At 44.3% G+C, this 16,991-nt stretch overlaps 1 protein-coding gene across 3 annotated transcripts in view; it reads left to right on the top strand.

Moving 5' to 3' along the window:
* The first annotated feature begins 880 nt into the window (after positions 1-880).
* Positions 881-16,991, top strand: part of CNNM1 (cyclin and CBS domain divalent metal cation transport mediator 1) — a 52,528-nt gene continuing 36,417 nt past the window's right edge. For all 3 annotated transcript variants that reach the window (XR_009005730.1, XM_057531515.1, XM_057531514.1), the window contains exon 1: positions 881-2,738. Coding sequence is in view for 2 of the 3 variants with exons in the window: in XM_057531515.1 (XP_057387498.1) it covers positions 1,175-2,738 (1,564 nt within the window). In the remaining variant the exon portion in view is untranslated. The remainder of the gene's footprint in view (positions 2,739-16,991) is intronic.

The following is a 16,991-nucleotide window of genomic DNA, read 5'->3' as shown; positions in this document are numbered from 1 at the left end:
AAAGAGACAGCAAGAGGGAATATTGGAGAATGATGGCACTATTTTGGATTGTGATAGTTACATGAATATTTGTCAAAACTCATAGAACAGTACACCAGGAAGCGAATTTTACTATATAAATTTCTTAAATAAATGCATAAAAGTAAAAATAAAGTAACAGGCCCATGGTAAGTTCAAATAATGCAAGGAATTCAGTAAAATGTCTCCCTCCTAGCTCTTTATGGTGATAGAATAGTTCTGCATTTTGATTGCAGCAATGATTATATAAATCTATACATGTGGTAAAATGAGACAAAACTATACACACACATTATACCAATGCCAGTTTCCTGCTTTTGGCATTGTACAATAGGCCTGCTCCCCAGAGGTGAACACTATTACAAATTTCTTGTGTATCCTCTGCATATTAAATCTAGTATTTATATATGTATATATGTACATATACATTTATACTTACATACTTTTAATACAAACAGTAGCATATTATACACACTGTTCTGCACCTTTATATTTTGCAGCTATTACTTTGGAGATATTTCCATATCACAAACACATGGATCCACATCATTATTTTTTTCTGCTGCATAGTATTCCATCACACAGTGGTATCATAACTTAATTCAACAGTTTCTCATTAATGGATATTTGGATCTTAACAAGGAATTTAACCTAAGTAATTTGTAAATTTTTAAAACATGAAAGGTCAGCTGGAGTTGAGACCAAGCACAGATTTAGGACTCGTCTCCAGAATATCTTTTGACCAGAAGGGGGAACGCAAGAGGCAGGAGGAGAGGCGAAATGCTGGGAAATTTCCCTGGCCAATGGTGAAGTGGCAGGACCAGAGGGAAATTCTGCCTGGTAGGAGTTCGCCGAGGGGCGCCCTACTGCTGGAATAGGAGGCCATGCTTCAAGACAAGCCTGCCTGAGGCTGCAACTCTGCTGTACCCACGTGCGTCGGGGTCACGCACCGTGCACTGATGCGTGACCATCTCCAGCCTTCCGCCGGGACCCACTGCCCGGGCAGGGTCTGAACCCCCACCGCCTCCAGCTCACGCGCGCAGGGGTGCGTACACGTGGTGACCTGCCTGGGGCCGGGTTCCTGGCTTCGGCTCCTCCTCCCTCCGGCTCTCGTTCGGCTTTCTGCAGTATCACGTGCAGCCGCGCCGGGTGCAGGATGGCGGCTGCGGCAGCAGCGGTGGGTGTCAGGCTCCGAGACTGCTGCAGCAGGGGCGCTGTGCTCCTGCTCTTCTTTTCCCTGTCCCCTCGGCCCCCGGCCGCCGCCGCCTGGCTGCTGGGCCTGCGGCCCGAGGACACCGCTGGAGGCCGCGTGTCCCTGGAGGGGGGCACCCTGCGCGCCGCCGAAGGCACCAGCTTCCTCCTGCGCGTCTATTTCCAGCCCGGGCCCGCGGCGCCCGTGGAGCCGGTGCCCACACCCACCCTTTCCCCAGGGGAGAACGGCACCGGCGACTGGGCTCCACGGCTCGTGTTTATCGAGGAGCCTCCGGGCGGGAGCGGCGCGGCGCCCAGCGCTGTCCCCACGCGCCCCCCGGGGTCGCAGCGCTGCCGCGAGCAGAGCGACTGGGCATCAGACGTGGAGGTCCTGGGGCCCCTGCGCCCCGGAGGCGTGGCGGGCTCAGCTCTAGTCCAGGTGCGGGTGCGGGAACTGCGTAAGGGCGAGGCAGAGCGAGGCGGCACGAGCGGTGGCGGGAAGCTCTTCTCTCTGTGCGCCTGGGACGGGCGCGCCTGGCACCACCACGGCGCCGCCGGCGGCTTCCTGCTGCGCGTACGCCCGCGGCTCTATGGCCCGGGCGGGGACCTGCTGCCCCCCGCGTGGCTGCGGGCGCTCGGAGCGCTCCTGCTGCTCGCCCTGTCTGCCCTGTTTAGCGGCCTGCGCCTGAGCCTGCTCTCGCTGGACCCGGTGGAGTTACGGGTGCTGCGGAACAGCGGCTCGGCCGCCGAGCAGGAGCAGGCGCGCCGAGTGCAGGCCGTGCGCGGGAGGGGGACCCATCTGCTCTGCACCCTGCTCCTGGGCCAAGCCGGAGCCAACGCGGCCCTGGCGGGCTGGCTGTACGCCTCGCTGCCGCCGGGCGTCGGGGACACCGGGGAAGACTACGGCGACGCGGGGACTCACTTCCCCTGGCTGCCGGCGCTCGTGTGCACCGGCGCCGTGTTCCTGGGCGCAGAGATCTGCCCCTACTCGGTGTGTTCGCGGCACGGGCTGGCCATCGCCTCCCACAGCGTGTGCCTGACCCGGCTCCTGATGGCGGCCGCTTTCCCCGTGTGCTACCCGCTGAGCCGCCTGCTGGACTGGGCGCTGCGCCAGGAGATCAGCACCTTCTACACGCGGGAGAAGCTGCTGGAGACGCTGCGGGCCGCGGATCCTTACAGCGACCTGGTGAAAGAGGAGCTCAACATTATCCAGGGCGCCCTGGAGCTGCGCACCAAGGTGGTGGAAGAGGTGCTGACCCCTCTTGGGGACTGCTTCATGCTGCGCTCCGACGCTGTGCTGGATTTCGCCACTGTCTCCGAGATCCTGCGCAGCGGCTACACTCGCATCCCCGTGTACGAGGGCGACCAGCGGCACAACATTGTGGACATTCTGTTTGTCAAGGACTTGGCCTTCGTGGACCCCGACGACTGCACGCCGCTTCTCACGGTCACCCGCTTCTATAACCGGCCCCTGCACTGCGTCTTCAATGATACCCGGCTGGACGCGGTGTTGGAGGAGTTTAAGAAGGGTGAGCATGTGGTCTAATCTCCTCCCTCAACTCCTACCCCCTTAAAAAGTATTACCCTCTCATAAACACGTGAGGCTTCAGGTACCCAAAGCAGCTTCTCTCCTATGGTACCAAAAACTCAAGGAAGGCCCTACCTCATGGCTCCCTGGGTCTTTTCATTTCACTTCTCCCTACCTTCCTTGAGGCTGATTGAGTCCCTGCCTCTTCCCCTTTACTTGGCTCACAGGATGCACCGCATTCCTCATTCATTGCATTCCAGTATTTTTTCAGGGCCTACCAGTTGCCGGGTATTGTGCGGATAGGACTCAGGAGATAGCCCTTGGAGGGCACTGCATAGCTCCCCATTGCAGGAGGTACCTCTCAGGGTTCCCATAACAAGCAGTCTTTGCTTCCTCTCTGGGTGGGAAGCTCACCATTTCCAATTCCAGGGCAAACTCCATTGCTGGACAGCTCCAGCTGCTGAAAATGTATTTCCTACAAGGAGCAGAAATTTATGTCTCCAGAGCTTCTCTGTGGGTCCTAGTTCTTCCCTTTGAATTACATAGAGTAAGCCCCAGACACCTTAGCCATTCTTCCCCCATATTCATCTTTCCGTCAACTATGCCTTGGACACACATCAAGTACCCAGGTTGGAGATTAAAAGTTGACTAAGGCAGTGAGGTCCTTGTACTTCTGGGAGCTCTGGTCCCATGAAGTAAGGTAGATCTAGACCTGAGGAAATATTCTGGTAAAGGGAATCACTAAAAAACCTGCATATCCAAATGAATGGGGCTTCCTTCAGAGCGGTCACATCCCCTGCCCTTGACGTCATGCCTATAACATGTTTACTCCATTTCTGGGGTTTGCCTTTGGAAACTGTCTTCTGAGGTTGAGAACAATTCACTCCAGAAAAATCAGCCTTAACACTTTAGGGTTGATCCTCTTGACATTACACAGTTTCACTGGTCCCCCTAGTAACCAGAGTTGACCCAGAAGGACCCTTGGTTGTTTTTGAAAATCAAATCTACCTTCCAGAGTCACAGTTGAGAGCGTTCAGAAAACTATTTCACAGACCCTGAAAGCAATTCCAGAAATGATTTGAGAACAGTGACATGGTTAGAATAAGTGTAGAACCTCCCAGAATAACTATTTTGAAAGAGGCATTCATCTGTACTTATGAGTTGGCATGTTTATTGAAAACAAAACAAAGCAAAAAATTAATCCCCTGACTTTAGAATCAGGTTTCAAATGTAGCTTCCCTGTGGCTAGCAGGAATCTCATTTGACTATGTGTTTTTGATACATTTTTTTGTTTGTCAAAAATTCAATCTCATTATCAGCACAGGTACTCTTCGTATATAAAGACTTTGCATACAGAGAGAAATCTGGGGTCTTCCTCCTGCCACAATATTTTTAGACAAGTGAAATTGTGTTAAATATCAAAAAGTAACCTGAGAAAGGGGAAAAAGTCAAAAAGCTACTTTAAGTCTCAGATTTGGAGAGAGAACAGCCCTATGCTTTGTGTTGATGTCATGAGAAGGGGAAGGAAATGTATATATACTGCAGCTGTTTTAGCCCAGTCTGGGCTACTGTCTCACCCTCTTCTGTCTGTCTCCCCCCAGTCCTTCCACGACTCATTGCCATTGCATTCAGAGGTTCATCCATACACTTTTAGCATTTTTCTTACATTTTGTGTACCCTACAGAAGGGAATATTGGTTCTGGGCATAAAAGCTGTGAAAATCTATATTAGTTTGCTAGGGTTGCCATAACAAAATACCATAGACTGAGTGGCTTAAACAACAGAAATTTATTTTCTCACAGTTCTGGAGGCTGAAAGTCCAAGATCAAGGTGTTGGTCGGTTTGGTTTCTTCTGAAGCCACTCTCCTTGGCTTGCAAATGGCTCTGCCTTCTTGCTGTGTCCTTACATGGTTGCCCCTCAGTGTGTGTGTGCTCAGCCCTGGAGTCTCTCTGTATTTGAATCTCTTCTTATAAGGACACCAGTCAGATTGGATTAAGGCTCACCCTATCAGCCCCTTTTTAATTTAACCACCTCTTACACGTGATAGCTAAGATAGAGTTCACTGTCACGCGCTGCCAGACAAGATTTTTTTTTATTGAGGTATAGTCGATGTACAATATTATATAAGTTTTAGGTGTACAACCTAGTGATTCACAATTTTTAAGGGTTACATTCCATTTACAGTTATTGTAAAATATTGGCTATATTTCTTGTGTTGTACTATATATCCTTGTAGCTTATTTTATACATAGTAGTTTGTACCTCTTAGTCCCCTACCCCTATTGGGCACCCTCCCCCTTCCCTCTCCCCACTGGTAACCACCAGTTTGTTCTCCATATCTGTGGGTCTGTTTCATTTTGTTATATTCACTAGTTTGTTTTATTTTTTTTGATTCCACATATAAGTGATATACAGCACTTGTTTTTCTCTGCCAGACAACATTTTTAATGAAATTCCTGGGAACTCATTCATTCATTCATTTAGTACTTACTGGCATCTATATAGTGCTAAGCAACAGGGGAAACAATAAGACTGCCCTGAGAAAATTAACAGTCTACAAGGGTGGACAGTATTAGAATAAAGGCAGTCTTCTGAAGCAGAAATTGTGTCTTACTAACCTCTGTATCTCCAGCACCTTGCACTGTGCCTCGCATGTAGTAGGCTGCTGGAAAAAGTCACTATTGATCAGAAATGAGTCCTGTTGCAGAATTTCTAAATCTGGTCTAAAAGAAGGCACGGTCATGTTCTGTCAGTAAGTGGTTAGTTTGCAATTAGGTAGATCCCTAAAGAGAAGCAGGCCGTCACACCACACCAAGAGATTTCCATGCCCCTGTAGAGCCTTGCTCTTTCCTCAAAGTGTGGTCCGTGAACCAGCAGCATGGGCCTCACTTGGGACCTTTTTAGAAATGCAGATTTTCATGCCTCACTCTAAATCCACTGAATAAAAATCTGCATTTTAGCAAGGCCTCAAGTGACTCATGTGTACATTAAATTTTGAGAAGCATTGTCTTCAGAGACCCTTATTAACAATGATTGGTAGATTAACTTAGAATAGAATAAATACAAGGTATAATTATCAAGGTAGGTGTTCTCTGGCTCAAAGCCATATAATACAGTGGTCATTTTCTATAAGAGTTATGTTTGCATCATAGGTTAGGAGAGGAAAGCTAGTTGAATTACTTTTCTTTACCTTTAAAAATAACTTTTTAAGCAAGTCGTAATAGCCCTTCCATTTCCCTCATTTCCTTGCACTTCAAGTAACTTAACCACCTAAACAAACCCCTTAGGAGGTAGGAGAGGAAAATGATAATTTTAATAGGAACAACGGTTACCATTAATTGAGCAACAGCCCTGCCAGGCACAACGCCAAGCCCTTTACATACTCAGAACAACCCTCCTGGGGAGGTATTATTACCTCCATTTTACAGATGAAGAAACTAAAGCTCAGATTGATTACATGACTTGCTCAACTTTCCATAGCTAATAACTGACTGAATTGTGATTTGAACCAGATCACAGGACCCCAAAGCCTGTTCTTTTTTCCACCACACCAGTCTTATTCCATCTCCCATCCCAAAACTCCTGCCACCCAAACGGTTCAAAGCTGTCCTTTCACCTCTGACTTGCTGCCCATGACTTGCTACCCTTCAGTTTCTGCAGGTTGGAAATATAGCTTTTTATAATTATAATAATTGCTAACATGCATATTGCATTTTACAAAACATTCCTACCTACCTCTCTTATTCTTAAAACAACTCTGCAGGTATAGGTGAGGACCATAAGAGCCAGAAGCGTTACTTGTACTAAGAACATCACTCACCTGGTATATTCCAAGGCCCAGATTCAAGTCCCAGTCTTGTGATTCCAAAGCTCTTATCCATATGGGATTTTATATATATATATATATATTTCTTATGAGCTCCAGGTCTTTAGAAGTAGGGGAAAAGGAAAGCAAGCATGCTAGCTTTACAAAAAGGAACAGTATTTCTCCCCACCTGACTGTGAGTTCCTTGAGGGCAGAGAATGAATCTTACTTACTTTGTATACTCAGGACAAACACAGTGACCTTGACGGCTAGAGGATGAATAAATATTTATTGAACAAGTGATCTTAAATAGCTAATTTCAATTGTATTTCTATGTTTGAGTGAGGTGAACCTTAAGTACAGGATAATTAGTGTTGTTCCACTGACCATAATCAATCTTCCTCTTCCCAGTTTATCTACCCCAATTAGTGGCACACCTGCACCCCCCAGTCGACCAACGGAGAAACCTCTCCTTCACCCCCCACCCTCATCCTACTAATCACTGTCTTAGTCTTTTCCGGCTGCCACAACAAAATATCAGTCTGAATGGCTTAAACAACAGAAATTTATTTTCTCACTGTTCTGGAGGCTAGAAGTCCAAGATCAAGATTCCAGCTGATTTGGTTTCTGATGAGAGCTCTCTTACTGGCTTGCAGACAGCTAGCTACCTTCTCACTGTGTCCTCACGTGGCCTTTCCTTAGTGCACAAGCACAGAGAGAGAAACAGCTCCGGTCTCTCTTCTTCTTATAAAACTACCAATCCTTTTGGATTAGGGCCCCACCCTTGTTATCTCATTTAATCTTAGAGGCCCACTGGGGGTTAGGGCTTCAACATATCAATTTGGAGAGGGGAAGGGACACAAATATTCAGTCCGTAATAATCTCCAAAGTCGGCCAAATATTTGGAACAAAGTCTGCAAAAAATTTGCCAATATTGCATATTTCTTGTACCGATACATAACTTAGTCTGCTATTTCTTCCACTTAGATTATTCATTAATTTTATTCAGCAAATAGTTACTATACAACTATTGTGTAGGCACAGTGGAGAACACCACCAATAGGGCCCCTGTCTGAATGGAGCTTTCATTCTAATACAGGAGACAGAAATTAAACAAATGAGATAGAAATTAAGAGCATAAGCTTTGGTACCAGACTGCTCTGGTTGCATCCTGGCCTTGGGCAAGTTATTTAACTCTTTGCTTCATTAGCTGTAAAATACGGGTAATAATAGTATTTACTCATAGGGTTGTTTGAAATATTAAGACAATATTGCATAATACTGCTTATTTAGTAACTGTCATATAATAAATGCTAAATAAATGTTAGCTTTCATTATTAAATATGAACACAAATCTGTTACATACTCATTTGTGCAAATGCCTCCTGAGAAGTTCTACTTCCTTCAGTTTTTTTCACCCTCAAATGCATCCTCTCCAGTGCCAATAAATAATCCCTGGTGTCATCATCCCTGCTTCAAACACTTCTGCCTGCAGGATAAAGTCTAAGCTGTGCGGTCATGACCTGCTCCCCACCCTCCCCTGCAGATTCATCACTCATCACTACCGCAGCTTTATGCTCCAGCAGCGCCGAACTCCATAGCCACACTGTGTTATTTCTTGCCTTTGTCCCTTTACTCATGCTGTCCTCTTTGTCAGGAATATACATTACCTGACTAATCCCTAGTCTAGCCCCTCCTTTAACATCAGCACAGGGGCCACCTCCTCTGAGAAACTTCTCCTATAAACCCCAGTTTTGGCCAACTCAATTGTTCAATATCTCTATTATTGAACTAACAGGCTGTATTATTAGTATGTGTTGGAAAGTGCTGCCCATCCGTATAATGAGCACCTGGAGGACAGAGGCTGTCTTACCTACCTTTGTAGCTGTAGCCCGTAACACAGTAAGTTTTCGATAAATCTTTACTGAATGACTGAATGAATGACTGGAAAGGGTTAAACTTTAATATAATGGAAGGGATCTGCAGAGCTCTAGTAAATGAATCATTCATTATCTCCAGACCAATCATTTTGGACCATGCAGAAAGACAAAGTCAAATTTTAAATGTTAGAAGAAAAGTGTTAAGTATTATCTTTCTTTACTTCTTTAGGAAACAATTATTTAGCCCTTTTCAAAACACTGTGCTAAGAGTTGGGTGTATGAGACACAATCCCTGCTCCCAAAGAGCCTTCAGCCTAATGGGAGAATAGCTTTCCCCTTTATAAAACTAGAAGGGAGGCTGGACTCACCTTTCCCCCCAACTTCCAACAATGTTACATTTCACAAGTCATAGCTCAGCATATAAGAATGTGGATAAGACAGACTGGTACATAAATCATTAAAGCAAACATGCAATAATAGAAATACTAACATGCAATGAGAACATGGAGAAGAGAGAAATTATGATAGGATTATTTTGCTTTTATAAAATTTATAGTACAGTTTATAAATTTCTACATTTATTCATTATAGAAAATTGAAAAATATAGAACAAAATATGAAAATCACCTGAAGGTAATCATCCCACTGTCCTGAAATAATAACTTTTAATACTCTGTCATGTTAAAAATATATTGCATGCAATAACAACCTTAATCAAATTCTTAAACAGAAAAAAAAAAAAAAAGAGAAACCCTATGGTCTTGCCTTCTTCCACAAATCAAATATCCCATTCTAATCCTCAGAGGGAATTTTTTTTTTTAAAGAGTTTTTGATGTGGACCACTTTTTCAGTCAGTGTTTTGCTTTATCACTCCAAATGCTGGTGTGAGCTATTTTAGCAGAAAGTCTTCCCACTGCTTAATTCTATAAAAAGCTGCCAAAACATTAGTGCTCCATTCTTTGCCTTCTACAAAAGAAAATAAAAAGTTATTTCACTCAAAGTTATATTTCACTGGTATAATTAGATGTAATATGCTTTAAAATGTGTTAAACATTGCTAAATAATAATTAGTAAAATTTGGAATGAGATGTTTACCTTCTAAACAATAATTAGAATAAACAGTAAGCAAAGCATAGTCCATCATGCTCCCCTACAGGGAGGAAGAACAAAAGGAAACAAGGAAAAGTGAAAAACAATAAATTATACAAGGTTCTAACATTGCTGGTTTATATTTCTTTCTTTACAATTTTTTATTATGATTGTTGTAATATTGTTATGCAATATTTGTTTTTTTCTTAGCCTGGCAATAGAAATACCAGGTAACAAGAGAATCTGAGCTGGAAGGGGCACTGAAAAACCTAAGAGAGAATCTAATTCACACTTTTTTTTTTTTTAGATTTAGTTATCCTTTCCAGGGCATAACAGCCTTTGATATCAGACTCTCTTTTTATGTAATCTAAATCCCACAGACTGCAGTCAAATTCCATTTCCTCTTTTTATCATGCTTTGTGAGTCCTCTTTTATTTGGAGAATATAGTAGCTCACCTCAATTCCATTTTTTAACAACCAAATACATTTGGTTGTGTTTCTGGCTCCCTTAAAGCATTTGGTGTCTCAGGACAGGGGGCCTGTGGATTTTCCTAGTACTCTCTTAAATTGGTTTACCTCTAGGCCCACGTTTAGCCACCCCTGGACCTTCAATAACAACTCTCAATCCTCTATTTTCTGTTGTCTATTCCTTTCCAAACTGAGATTCTTCTCAATTCCTCCTTCCCTCCTTCCCTCCCTCCTTTCCTTCCTTCCATGTGACATTATCCTGTGTGAGGCCTCCAGCCCTCCTGGTGCTTACAGTCAAGTAGAGAGATATACACGAATCAATAAATAATTACAAATGAAGACAAGTGATTTGAATAAAAAGTATAGGGAGCTATGAGAGCTTATAATAGGGGGGCCTGACCTGGTATTATAGGTTAGGATAAACTCCCCCCTCTCCAAGTGATATTTGTGCTGAATCCTAAAGTGTGGAAAGGAGTTCGCCAGAGCTTTCCGGGAGAAGGAACAGACATCCAAAGGCTCTGAGAAAAGAGGGCCGTGTGCGTACCATGCAGGGTTCCTAGGCCATTTAACACCCATTAGGGAAAGTGCCACCAACCTTCCCTCTGCCGACGTTATCTGAGTGCTGGGCTACCAGGGCTCTGGGAGATGGACACGGATATAAATATCCAGGAGCTGAAAAGAGGGATGAAAATGATACAAAGCAGCCTGGGGTACAGGGAAGGGCATCCAGACAACATCTATGGGCGAGGGGGCAAGGGAGAAATAATTCCCTGGAAGGACCTGGGAAAACTTCTCTGAGGAAGTAACTGAAGAGGGGCTCTGATAAGCAGTTAGGAAGGGAAAGGGCATTCTAGCTGAGGCGGGAGCTTGAGCTAGAAAAGTAAAGGCAGAAAGGGAACCGAGGCAACATTCAAAAGCTGGTAAAACCGTGATTATAATGTTGCTTTTCTTCCAGCTAAATGGGGAGCTAGGCAGATTGAGGCGTTTGTCAAACATAATTTACATTCCCTCCAAGTGCCGAAACTGTATATTTTAACCATTTTTGGTGATGATATTTCTAAAATGTTTTATACCCATTCCTGCCTTCCTTAACAAAGGATCCTAAATATAACCATCTTTTCTTGATGACGCATGATCATGGTCATGAGAGTGTAGTTATTTTATGCTGTATTATAAAGCAGTTCTCCGTCTACTTTTACATTTTTCTCTGTCCTCTGGCTGTCAGCTGCTAGTTCTCTTTGAGTCGGCCTCAAGCAAATCCCTGCCCTCACCTCACTCATCACAAAACCACTCCGTGTCAATTCTATTTAACTGATAAACCAAGTAAATACATATGTTGGGAATTGTGTGCCTGGTGTACAATAGGCTTCAATAAATATTTGTTGAATAAATTATTAATTAGGCTTTGACTGGGAGCCTCAGGTATGGGGTTGATATATAGACCTGGGATAGTTCCTTCTGGGACCAGATTCAAGACCATGCAAAGTCAGACCTCCAGATAATGGGTCGTTACTCTGCTATTTTTGCAGTGTTGCTTAGCAAGCCAAACTGCCAACCAGCTTAGAGTCTAGTGACTAACAACTATTTTTTCATGCCCTGGAGATGCTGGTTACCATGGTGTTCTGGGTGACGTGCCTGGCTTTTTTTATAATTGCCTTTTAGTGGCTTGAGAAATTTTTGGTGATAAAGGCATTGATTACTCTATTTCTGATGAAGTAGAGCAGGATTGCTACAAAGTACAGCCTTTTTTTTAAACTAGAGAAAGGAACTGTTTTGTTTTTCCAAATTAAGGTGATTGCTGCAGGACTGGTAGGATAACGTTTTTTGTGTTTCTCTTCCTGATTTCATAGAAAGTGATTTGATTTGATTGGATAAATTTTTTTTAAAGTCTAGCATGTGTCAAGGTAGTTTTTCTCATTTTATTCTTAAAATTAAAATACAATCATTAGGAGTTCAAGCTCCTTTGTAAACTCAAGAGGCTGTAACTATTGGCACTGTTAAAATTCTGGTATGTCATACATCATCACAAAGAAACGTCCTTTTCAGCCAAACTGTTTTTGTAGCCCGGGACTGTTTAGCCTTATAAAAGCATAGAATTTTAGAGCCAGAAAAAAGCACGCTGGAGATCACCTGATCCCATCCTTTAATTTTAAGGTGGAGAAAACTGAGGCCCAGAAAAGACAAATTATAAAATAGCGATGATAATCCCTTATAGTTGCAAAGCATTTACCTTTGCAAAGATCTTTCCAAACACTAACTCATTTTGTGCTCACCATGCATGTGAAGTCAGTAGAATTTATCCCCATTTTGTATGAGGCACATGGAATCTGGAGACACAAGTGTCCTGCTCAGTGTTAGTGACTGAGGCAGAACAGGAAGCCACATCTGTGACTTGCTGTCTCAGAGATAGTCTGGGCCCAGTTCATCTGTTTACTAGCTGTGTGACTGGGGCAGGTCACTCTACCACTCTGAATGAGGCTTACCTTCCTTCTTCTTAAAATGGCAATATTGATCCTACATTGTAAGCTTAACGCAAAGGCTAAAGATAATGCTTGTACAACATTTAAGACATTCCACCATTTGCCTCTCACCTCACTGATCTAGTTAAATGAATTCTGTCTAGCTAGTTGTTTTGTATGACAAGTGCTTTCTCTGATTCAGCCCATGTAGAAGTCATTGTATATAATAAGAAAATAAAAGTGAGAGCTGTTTACTTTGGATAGGGCCCAGGAGACCAAAATTGATTGTGGAAATTTCCTTACATTTCTTTTATCCTGTCATCAGTTCAGTTTCCTCCTGCATCACTCTGCCCTTCCTCAGACATCCCAGGCAAATAAAAAAAAACCTAACCTACAAACAAATATCACAGCCAGATCAATGAAACCCCTTAAAGCTGCAAGCAGTCCACAAAATGAAATATCAGGCAGGACATGGGAAGGGTTGAGCCGGAAGGCAGACGTATTGTGCCGGGGAGTGGGGGGACAGTGATTCCTCCTTTCCCCTTCACAGTCTAAAGCCCTCCTCTGCCTTTGTGAGGTGCTGGGCATTAGTTCTGCATACTTTCAGCCATTTACAAAATAAGTTCCCATTTCTCTTAACACATTTGGGACAGGAAACCTGAGATCTGGCCTGAAATGTGGAGTCAGCAAGGTGTACTGGGAGAAGCACAGGCTATGGAGGCAGACGGACCTGAGTTGTTTCCTGGCTTTATGGCGTACTAATTCTAGGCCTTGAGCAAGTCACTTATTTTTCTGAGTGTCATTTTCCTCATCTTCATATTAGTAATAACAATCCCCATTTTGCAGAGAGACGGTGAAGACCAGAGGTGCATATGACCCCAGTTTACAGTAGGTATGGTAATCACCACCATGGCAAAAACTGGAAAATCGGGTGGATGTTGACCTGTGCTCTCAGGAGTCAGCTTGGTTTAGATCAGAAACAGTCTGGAGAACGTTGGAGTAGCTGTAGGCGTCTTCACCTGGAATGAGAACCTTCAAAATAGCGGGTTTTCAGGCCACCTCAGGTGTCTGGCTTCCTTCACATAGGGCCCCCAGAGCCACGTCTCTCTCTTTTCCCAGAGACTAGCCAAGTTTGGCCATAGCCCCTGGGCTGGCTCAGAACTAATAGATCTGCTGGACAACAAAGGCCTTTCCATGTATCCTCTTCGTATCTGAGATTGCTTTGTGGCCTGAGAATGACACCATCTGCCAAAGCTTAGCCAATGGTGATTGTTAAGCAGGGGATCCTGGTTATGTTTAGCCTGAACCTGGAGAGAGTCAAACCGGCCCCACGGGCAGCCTCCTAGGCCAGTTCTGTGCCTAAAAGGCCTGAGGTTAAAATATCCAGTCTTGTTTAGTTTGTCTCAGAGCTTTCCACAAATGCCAGCTGGGTAGGTCCTCTTCAGTTCCCTGAGTTCACATTTTGACTCCACCATTTATTGGCTGAGTATCCTTGGACCAGTTATTTTCTGAATGGGGAAAAAACATTCAGAAATATTTTCAAAAGCATTCAAAATACTCTATATTTTGATAGAGTAGTGGGAAAGAAGGCAAGGTATATATCCTAAACCATGGAGGCCTCTAATGGCAGGAAAAAGAGTTCAGAAATGATCCTCTGTGGTTATTGGCAAGGTATATACCCTAAACCATGGAGGCCTCTAATGGCAGGAAAAAGAGTTCAGAAATGATCCTCCGTGGTTATTGGTCCATGTTATTGAGATGGGGAATAACTTCATAAGTGCAGTGTTTGGGAGCAGTCAATCTGGTTTTAGTGGATAGTATGCCTTAGAACAGAAAAAAAACAGAAGGAGGACTGGTTAGGATATTAGTGCAGTCATCCAGGATACAATGAGGGCATGGAAATTAAGAACTATACACCCAAAATTGGAAGGAGGGAAATATGAGACTTCATTACCTTCTGGAACTCCTTCTCAGTCTCCTTTACTGTTACTCCTGCGTCATACTCACTGATATATCATCAGCACTTGGAACAGGACCTACCCATATCAGACGCTCAAATATTTGTTGCATGAATGTTGCATTTCTATAACCTCTAAATGTTGCATGTGCCCAGGGCTGAGAAATGAATCTCTTTGTGTATTCACTCCCTTGTTTATTTCATTCATTCTCCCAAAGATCACCAACCTGAACTCCAAACTTATATTTCCACCTGCCATTTGACATTTCCACTTGGAGGTGTAAGAGGCATCTCAAACTTAAAACTATCCAAAATTGAACTTCTGCTCTCTTGGCTAAACCTACACCTTGCACAGTATTCCCAAACTCCCTAAATTGCTGTTCCATTCTTCTAGTTGTTCAGGCCAAAACTTCTCTTTCTCTCTTGCCCCACATCCAGTCCCTCATGTGGGCTCTGCTTTCAAAATATATGTAGAGAATCTGTCTACATCTCACTACCTCCACCACATCCTGGTCCAGGCCACCAGCCATCTCTCACTGGGATGAGTGCCAGAGCTTTCCGTGAGGTCTCTCTGCTTCTACCTCTGCCCACTTTGTGGCCGCTCTTAACACGGCAGCTAGAGAGATCCTTTTAAAACATAAGTTAGTTGTTATAAAGCAGAAACTAACACACCATTGTAAAGCAATTATACTCCAATAAAGATGTTAAAAAAAAAAAACACACATAAGTTAGATCATATCACTTTTTTGCCAAAACCAAACACACACACACAAACACAAAACTCTACAATGGCTTTACCTCACTCAAAGTAGGCACCAAAGTCCTGACAAATGCCTTCCAGGCTCCATCAAAGTGACACACACCCCACGCCGTACCTCCCTGCCCTTGGCCCCTACTACTGTCCTCTCTCACACTCTGCAGCCACCACATTGCCTCCTTGCCTTTCCTCTCAAGCACGTCAGTTACACTTCCAACTCAGGGCCTTTGCATCTTGTTCTACACGGGGCTCCCTACCTCACTGCCTTCCCATCTTTATTCAAACACCACCTTCTCAGGGAGTTCATCCCTGGCTTCCCCTGCCTAAAACTGTACTACCTGGTCACTCACTCCACACACTCCCTCACCAATCTTCCCTGCTTTGCTTTTCCCATAGCATGGAGCTATAGATTTTACATATTTATCTGCCTTATTATGCCTCACCCCATGTACTAGAATGTAAGCTACAGGACGAAAGTGATTTTGTCCATCGTGTTCACTGCTGCATGCGCATTGCCTAGAAGAGTGCTTGGCAATAGTAGATATTCAATAAATACCTGTTGAAAGAATGAAGGGAAAAAAGAAGAATTGGAAGAATGTGGGGATCTTTTTTCTAAATAGGAGCAAAGGAAAAGAAGGTAAAAACTGACTCCTGGGTTATGACTCTGGGTACCTAGAGCTGATGGTGCCATTTACTGAGCTGGAGAGGGAGGCACAGTGGGGATAGTGGGTCTTGGAGATCATGTGTTCCTATTTGGATAGGTGATGTTGACAAGACGAGGGGACAGCTCAAGCACAGTGTCTAAAACAGGATGAGAGTTCGAAATAGACACTGATGTTAAGATATAAATTTAGTTCTCAGGAAAAAGGTGATGCGATGTTTAAAGTGATGGGCTCTGCTGGGATCTTTAATCGACAGGCGAGAGAAGAGCAGAGGATCAAGGACTGGAGCGGAGGTTCTTTGTTTTTTGTTTTTTTTTTTTAATTTAATTTTATTTATTTATTTATTTATGGCTGTGTTGGGTCTTCGTTTCTGTGCGAGGGCTTTCTCTAGTTGTGGCAAGCATGCGCCACTCTTCATCGCGGTGCGCGGGCCTCTCACTGCCGTGGCCTCTCTTGTTTCGGAGCACAGGCTCCAGACGCGCAGGCTCAGTAGTTGTGGCTCACGGTCCCAGTTGCTCCGCGGCATGTGGGATCTTCCCAGACCAGGGCTCGAACCCGTGTCCCCTGCATTGGCAGGCGGATTCTCAACCACTGCGCCACCAGGGAAGCCCTGGAGCGGAGGTTCTTAACTGCAACTGCCCACTTTAGAGTCACCTGAAGAAGTTTGGAACATCCCAGTGCCGGAACCACACCCCAGGCCAATTAGGTCAGAACTTTTGTGGGTGGGACACAGGTATCAATAGGTCTTAAAGCTCCCCAGGTGATTCCCACAGGCAGCCAGGGTTGAGAATCACTGAGCTAGATTCTTTAAGATATATTTACCGTTAGGTGAGGATAAAGTAAAGGAATCCACAATGGAAACAGAAAAATATCAGTCATACTGGTGGAAAGAAAAACAGGGTAGTCTTGGCCAGGTCTTCTCATACTCACCTGTGCATAAGAATCACCTGGAGATCTTGAGGAGGTACAGATCCTGACTCAAACTGCTGGGATGGGGGCCAAACTTCTGCATCTCTCACAAGCTCCCAGGTGATCCTGTGATGCCTGGTCCAAGGGCCAGACTGCATAGCAAGTGTCAAGATCAGTGCTTCTCAAACTCTAGTGTACATAAGAACCACCTGGGATATCATTAAAGCAGCTGTCTGGCCCTCACCCACCAAGATCCTGATTCTGTAA

Source organism: Balaenoptera acutorostrata, chromosome 16 (assembly GCF_949987535.1).
Source record: "Balaenoptera acutorostrata chromosome 16, mBalAcu1.1, whole genome shotgun sequence".
Classification (NCBI taxonomy): Eukaryota; Metazoa; Chordata; class Mammalia; order Artiodactyla; family Balaenopteridae; genus Balaenoptera; species Balaenoptera acutorostrata.
Note: the sequence above shows the minus strand (reverse complement) of the source record. Positions and strands in the feature narration are given on the sequence as shown.